General features: G+C 34.3%; 3 protein-coding genes across 3 annotated transcripts; 2 read left to right on the forward strand and 1 right to left on the reverse strand.

Annotated features, from left to right (window-relative positions):
• LOC104776608 lies at positions 722–1,515 on the forward strand. The gene has a single exon (XM_010500703.1). The coding sequence runs from the start codon at positions 791–793 to the stop codon at positions 1,322–1,324; it is 534 nt and encodes a 177-aa protein (XP_010499005.1). The 5' UTR covers positions 722–790; the 3' UTR covers positions 1,325–1,515.
• LOC104778868 lies at positions 2,419–5,163 on the reverse strand. Its single transcript, XM_010503284.1, has 4 exons — positions 5,018–5,163; positions 2,983–4,774; positions 2,791–2,909; positions 2,419–2,706 (listed from the first exon to the last, which is right to left on the reverse strand). Exons 2-4 carry the CDS (start codon positions 4,772–4,774, stop codon positions 2,419–2,421), a joined length of 2,199 nt encoding a protein of 732 aa, XP_010501586.1. The 5' UTR covers positions 5,018–5,163.
• Positions 6,624–7,171, forward strand: LOC104776609 (the record flags this gene model as incomplete). Its single annotated transcript, XM_019239980.1, has 1 exon — positions 6,624–7,171. A coding segment is annotated over exon 1 (450 nt), but the record flags the coding sequence as incomplete, so codon positions are not given.

Here is a 7,175-nt window from a genome sequence, read left to right on the forward strand (position 1 = left end):
GAATGATATTATCTTGACATTTCCATACATATATATATATATATATATATATATATATTTATATATATATGGATGTATGCGTTTGTTCTTTCTTATTTTTTTCCTACCATGTCAATAAAAAAAATTGAACTAAGATTCTTTTCTCACTTAAATTTCGGGACATTCTAATTTATTCCAATAGTATCAATGCCACAAACCATTTGTATCTACGCATTAATTTGTGTGATTTGATCTGTTTATCTAAAAAAAGGATTAAATGTTTGCTTTCCAATAGCCACTAAAAATTAGTTACGTAATAGATTCTTCTTAGTCACTATCCCAAATACAAAGCAATAGTTTCTATTTTCCGTTTACCCTAACATTATGCAACCACCATATAATAATATATCTTCTTTCACAACGATATATTTTCTTTACTACTAAAATTTAGAAAAACATCAAACCTATATTGACATCCTTTACGGAGAGCATTGTCCTAGAAAATCCTGTCAAACATATTTTACAAGTATTTGATTTTATACCATCTCCCCATATTAACTAGTTTTGAGAAGACAAAATATCGCATAAAACACGAATACGTTTAAACCTCAACTCATTCACACGGTATGAGCCTGAATTCATGCAATGAATTCGGTAACATGAAAATTTTGCAAACTAAATAATAATCTGTCCTTAATTAGTTATCTCTTTTGTTTTTTTTTCTATAACAAAATCACACTTTCTTTCTTTTCTTCTTTTTTAATGTACTCATTGGTCTCGTCTAATTAATGTCAGTTTATAGGTGGAGAAAATGACAACACCAACATATACTCTTTTATCCATACGATCATGCATGTTCTTACTATGTTTTAGCATTGGCTTTGGTCGCAAAAACTTACAAGACAAGCTCGGTGACACTAAATTTACGCCCGTACCTGTTGAAGCAACCGAGCTTACAGCCGCTTTGGTTACTAATTCCGAAGCTAGAGACATTTCAAGTACTATTGGTTTGGGAGAGGTTGAAAGTCAAGAAATGCATCACATTTACATAGGAACAGGTAAAGATTCGAGTCTCGGAAATAAACAAGACAATATAAACTCTGCGCCTACAAAGACTATTAGGGGTACCGTTTCCATCTCATTCTCATTTCCTGTCATCAAGATTCGAATTCCTATTCCAAATCCAAATTTTACGGTGGCTATGGAAAACCAACTCATTGAAGAAGAGATTAAAGGTATTGTCAGAACTCCAACGAAGACTAATGAGTTCGGTATTTCCCTTGGAAATGGCGGTCCAGAGCTCGATATCAGCTACAAAAAACTAACCCCAACAACCGCATATTGAAGGCCTTGCCAGTTTCCTATGAACTGATATTGTTATGGTTTTAGAGACAAATATTTATGGTGACCAAACCATCGAATATAAACAAAATATGTAGTGATCTTTAACAAGCACCTTGCCAAAACCTTTGAATGAAGAATGAAAAAGGGTATATGTGAAACATTTTCTTACATCTATTTACTATATGATTTAATTTCGGGTGATATACATGTCCTACAAATTTGTTCAAGTGAAGATTTGACGAATTAATTACCAAGGCGTTTTCAACCACTACTTCAAGAAATTACTTCATCATACTAGATTGCGACATTTTGACGATTTTAAGTGATGTACTCAAGAGGGGGAGTAAAAACGTGTTGCACTTTTTTTCCTGAACCATGATTTTCCCCACTGGGTTTTCCTGGTAAAGTTTTTTACTAGGCATCATCTCATATGCACATTTGGGACTACATTTTTATAATGTCCATCTAATGGGAAGTATTATAAATAATTCTATTGTTGTTTAGATGCCTATTAGTGTAAACCCAACATCCTAATATTGTATCCCTATATATATGTTGTATCATATAGAATAGAGAATAATATAAAAGAACAATTCTCTAAACCTCTCGTTTTAACATTCTCAGTAAAATTTAGGGACATTCTAATTTATTCCAATAGTATTCCATAAACCATTTGTGTCTACGTATTAATTTTTGTGATTTGATCAATATTCGCTTTAGAATTAATTAAAATTTAGGCATCAAAACCCCACTACCCCTCTAAATTAGACACTATCGAAATGGTGTTCGGTTTTAGGCAATGTTAAAAAAAACGCTAGGCGGAGAGTAGGCGGCATCCCTCCGCCTAGCGCCTAGAACGATTAATCGGCGCCTAATCGTTTTAAGCGGTTTAGGCGGGTTTGAATAAAATAATATATATATATATATATAATAAAATAATCATATAGAGTTTAACACTTCAACCTAATAAAAGAATATGAATCAAAGTTATAAAAATCAGCAATAAATTTTAGTTTTTTTTTTAAATAAATAAATTGTAATGATGATCATGATTCTAATCACTATCTCCTACTTCCTAAGAGCAGCTCTGATCTTCTAAAATCCATGCTCATCATCTGATTCAAAATCAATATCAACTTCTTCGCCTTCATCAGATTCATCAAGCTCCCTAACCAAATCTTCATGTGTGGTTGTGTCTCCTAGTTCCACATCTGCATCTTCAACAATCCAATCTTGAGCATGAACAGCAGTATTTGCAACTAGTATGTCCATATTCTTATCTTTTTGCTTCTTTCGTTTGGCCAACAGTCTCATGTTGAATTGGACATAAACAAGATTGTTCAACCGTTTTGTTTCAAGTTTATTTCGCTTTTTGGTGTGCACCTAATATAATTTAATAAATGAGAGACAAATCCACAATTTTATTAATTTATTAAAGAAAGAAATCTTGTAGTTTGAAGTAAATACCCCTTCAAAAGTACTCCAATTACGCTCACATCCTGATGAGCTAGTCGTCAAAGACAAAATCTTTTTTGCCATTGTTTGTAGTTTAGGAACTTCAACTCCATAAAAGTTCCACCATTGAACTGCAAATACATAAGTTTATTAGTAAATTATAGATAAAAAATATTCAGAATAAAAAATAATTATAAAACAAACCTGGATCAAAATTTTCATCATTCTTGGAGCATCCTTTAATGGCTGTTGGATGTCCAAAGTTTCCCTCTTTTCTTGTATACATTGAAAGTTCAGTGTTGATGACAAATGTCTGAGTATTAAGATCATTAGGAAAAAATGCATCAACACATTTAAAAGTAGCGGTAACCACATCTCGGTCGAATTGGATACTCGAATCCTTATAAAAATAATAAGGATTCAAAAAATATGCCACCCAATGAAGAGGACTATCAAGTCGATCTTTACCCTTCTGATCAATGATATTAAGTACAGGTCTATAATTCTTCTCAAGATTTCCTAGTGCCTTACATATCTCTTTCTTTGCCTCTTTTAACTCTCCATGTAGAAAACCCATTGTCGGCTTCTGATCTCCATCAACCAATCTAAGTACTCTAACCAACGGTGCAAAGACTTTCAAACACATTTCCATACCATCCCAAAATTCCATACTGGTTGTTGTGTTACGGGCTGCGAGTCCTTTAGCATGCTTTGCCCATTTACATTGTTTCCATTGATGGCTAGCAAACATCATCTTTAAACTTTCTTCCTTCTCTACCAAACTTTGCAAAGTAAGAAATGCAGATGCAAATCTAGTTACTCCAGGCCTAACAATGTCTTTTCTCTTAGTAAATTTTCTCATCATGGACAAGGTCTGGTGATGAGCGTATATAAAAATGGTAAATGCCTTCGCCATTTTAATTGTTTCTTCAAACACAGGAAGTTTAGAAATGCCTTCCACCATGAGATTAATTGTATGCGTTGCACAAGAGGTCCAAAATATGGTGGGTCTCACCTCTTTTAACAACTTTGCAGCAGCCATGTTGTTAGTGGCATTGTCTGTTACTACTTGAACTACATGATCTCCACCTAATTTTTCGATGCACTCATTGACATACGCAAATATATATTCACCTGTATGGGAATCATCAGAGCAATCTTTAGAGGAGAGAAACATGGTACCTTCTTTGCAGTTGATACACAAATTCATGATTGATCTTCTTTTTCTGTCTGACCAAGAATCTGTCATAATGGAACAGCCGTTCACTTTCCACTCATCTTCTTGTTCTTTCATCAAACCTTTCACTCGATCAACCTCTTCCTTTAACAAAGGCTCCCTCAACTGATATTGACTAGGTGGAGTAACACCTGGTCCAAATTGTCCAGCAGCCTCAAGCATTCTCTTAAAATCATCATTTGCAATAGCATTAAAAGGAATGCCATGAGAATACACCCATCTAGCAACATATTGATGCACCACATGTAATCTATCCTTTGCAATAACATTCTTGATATGCTGTTGTTGTTGTGTCAATATTGGACCTTTAGGAGTTTCAGGATTGATGCTTGAAGTAAATCTATCTATAGGACCAAGCATGCGAGCACTTTTGTTTGCTCCCATCCCTTCTACCTCAATAACTTCTTCATCCCCCTCTTGGTTTTCATCAATATTTACCGTCTTTCTAGTTTCCAGATCTGCCATTCGAACTCTTTTCTTCTTATTTTTTGCTTCTAGAATTGCTAACTTGCACTTTTCCTGGTCTTCTTTTTTAGATTTTGGGCAAGGTGCAACATTCCCTTGTATTCTAGCAACATGTTGCTTCAGTCTATGTATTCCTCCAGAAAACTCCTTTCCACATAATTTGCATTTCATTTTGTCCAAATTTTTGGGATTTACCAACATTCCAAACTCCCAGCCAACATCATTTGATTTTCTCTGCAAATTTGTAGTCTCAGGAACTGTAGTAGAATCTGATGTTGATGACGAAGCCATCATCTATTTTGGAAAGAAACAAAACAATTAAACAAAAGAGTCACGAAAACAAACTTGACAATTAAATATTCATACAGAATTATTATTACTAAACTACTAAACTAGTAAACTTAAGTGTCACGGTTCACGATCAAGAGGAAGCACGTTCACATCATATTCCATCACCATAAGCACACTAAAATTCGACAATTTGATGACTAAATAATTAATTTTTAAAATATAATTAGAATCACAACTTGAACTTACACGAGAATTGTTTTTGGAGCACTAAGTATTGGAGATTGAGAAGCAGTTAGGATCGCTTTACGAGAACTTCAAAATCAAAGAAGATGAACAGTAGCTTCTATATTTGTGCGGCTTTTTTTCTCCATCTAGGTTAGCTCAAAACAACGCAGCTTAAATATTTCACTAAAAAACTTAAAACGGTGTTGTTAAATAAAGGGACTCTAAGCGGACTAAACCGATTTACCCCGCCTAATCGCCGTTCCACCCGCCATACTAAACCACCGCCTAATACAACCGTTTACAGTGAAATCGGGACGGGTATGTGCCGCCTAGCGTTTAAGCGCCGCCTAGGCGGCCGCCTAGGCGGCCGCCTAGGGCGATTTCTCGAACATTGGTTTTAGGCACTCAAACGTTGCAGAATAACTCTTCTACCCTTTTTGCTGATGTCATTGTCGATCTCTCTGCTTCTCGTCCAGTATTTAAAACATCATGTTTGGGTTCTCTATTTACGATCTAGTAGGGTTTAGCAATTTTTCGATTAGACTATTGGCATATCGTCAAGTAATTAAAAGTACTTGTAGTGTTTCTGATAAACCAGAAGTAATATTGCGACCTTCTATTGTCAGAAAAAAATAAGTAAATCTGATGCTAAAAGAGATAGATACATGTGTAAACAATGAACAATCTTGTTTCTCTTATGATTCGTCGACTCCAATCACCGATCGCCGTAACCCAACTTCAATCACCGGTGGTGTTTTTCTCAGTGACGGTTAGATTAGATGCATCCCTACCAACAACCCCTTCTTCGCCTGAAAACCACCACCGTCCTCACCAGCAACCTCTTCTTTGCCTGAAACCACCTATGATCTTGTTCTGAAAGAATCTTTTGCATTGTAGATTTTGAAACAAAGCAAAGTTGATGACTCTCTTTTCAAGTACGCAAAAAAACATGATGTTGCTATTGTAAGGGCAAAAATGTCAGTCATAGTAATGTTCACATATATAATGCCTTTCACTATTGCAATGCCTAAAATCTAATCTCTCTCCAAAAAATGCCTATTTTTATAGATTTTCCTTATATTTATCTAATAAAAAATTAAATATTTACTTTTTCTTTTGATAATTCAAGGAATGATCTTAAAGGCTTTCTAGATTTTGATAAAATAAAATGAATAAATGTTTGCTTTCCAATAGCCACTAAAAATTAGTTACGTAATAGATTCTTCGTAGTCACTATCCCAAATACAAAGCAATGGTTTCTATTTTCCGCTAAACCTAACATTATGCGACCACCATAATATATGTAATAATATATTTTATTTTCACAACGATATAATTCCTTTACTACTAGAATTTAGAAAAACGTTAAACCTACTATAATATATATTGATATCCTTTACGAAGAGCATTGTCCTAGAAATCCTGTCAAGCATATTTTATACCACCATATTAACTAGTTTTAAGAAGACAACATATTTCATAAAAAACGAATACGTTTAAACATCAACTCATTCAAACGGTATGAGCCTGAATTCATTGCATGAATTCGGTAACATGGAAATTTTGCAAACTGAATAATAATCTGTCCTTAATTAGTTTTCTCTTTTGTTTTTTTTTTCTATAACAAAATCACACTTTCTTTCTTTTCTCCTTTTTAATGTACTCATTGGTTTCGTCTTATATATTAGAGAAATTGTAATTAATGTCAATTTATAGGTGGAGAAAATGACAACACCAACATATACGCTTTTATCCATACGATCATGCATGTTCTTACTATGTTTCAGCATTGGCTTTGGTCGCAAAAACCTACAAGACAAGCTCGGTGACACTAAATTTGTGCCTGTACCTGTTGAAGCAACCGAGCTTAGAGCCGCTTTGGTTACTAATTCCGAAGCTAGAGACATTTCAAGTACTATTGGTTTGGGAGAGGTTGAAAGTCAAGAAATGCATCACATTTACATAGGAACAGGTAAAGATTCGAGTCTCGGAAATAAACAAGACAATATAAACTCTGCGCCTACAAAGACTATTAGGGGTACCGTTTCCATCAAATTCTCATTTCCTATCATCAAGATTCGAATTCCTATTCCAAATCCAAATTTTACGGTGGCTACGGAAAACCAACTCATTGAAGAAGAGATTAAAGGTATTGTCATAAGTCCAACGAAGACTAATG

Source organism: Camelina sativa, chromosome 3 (genome assembly GCF_000633955.1).
Source record: "Camelina sativa cultivar DH55 chromosome 3, Cs, whole genome shotgun sequence".
NCBI classification, from domain to species: Eukaryota; Viridiplantae; Streptophyta; class Magnoliopsida; order Brassicales; family Brassicaceae; genus Camelina; species Camelina sativa.

What these genes read in the sequence shown, in the direction of transcription:
- LOC104776608 (XM_010500703.1), top strand. Translation starts at nt 791, where the DNA reads ATGACAACACCAACATATACTCTTTTATCCATACGATCATGCATGTTC.
- LOC104778868 (XM_010503284.1), bottom strand. Translation starts at nt 4,774, where the DNA reads ATGATGGCTTCGTCATCAACATCAGATTCTACTACAGTTCCTGAGACT. An exon ending in TGATGAAAATTTTGATCCAG is followed by an intron (nt 2,910 to 2,982) that starts GTTTGTTTTATA and finishes ATGTATTTGCAG; the next exon opens with TTCAATGGTGGAACTTTTAT. An exon ending in ATTGGAGTACTTTTGAAGGG is followed by an intron (nt 2,707 to 2,790) that starts GTATTTACTTCA and finishes AAATTATATTAG; the next exon opens with GTGCACACCAAAAAGCGAAA.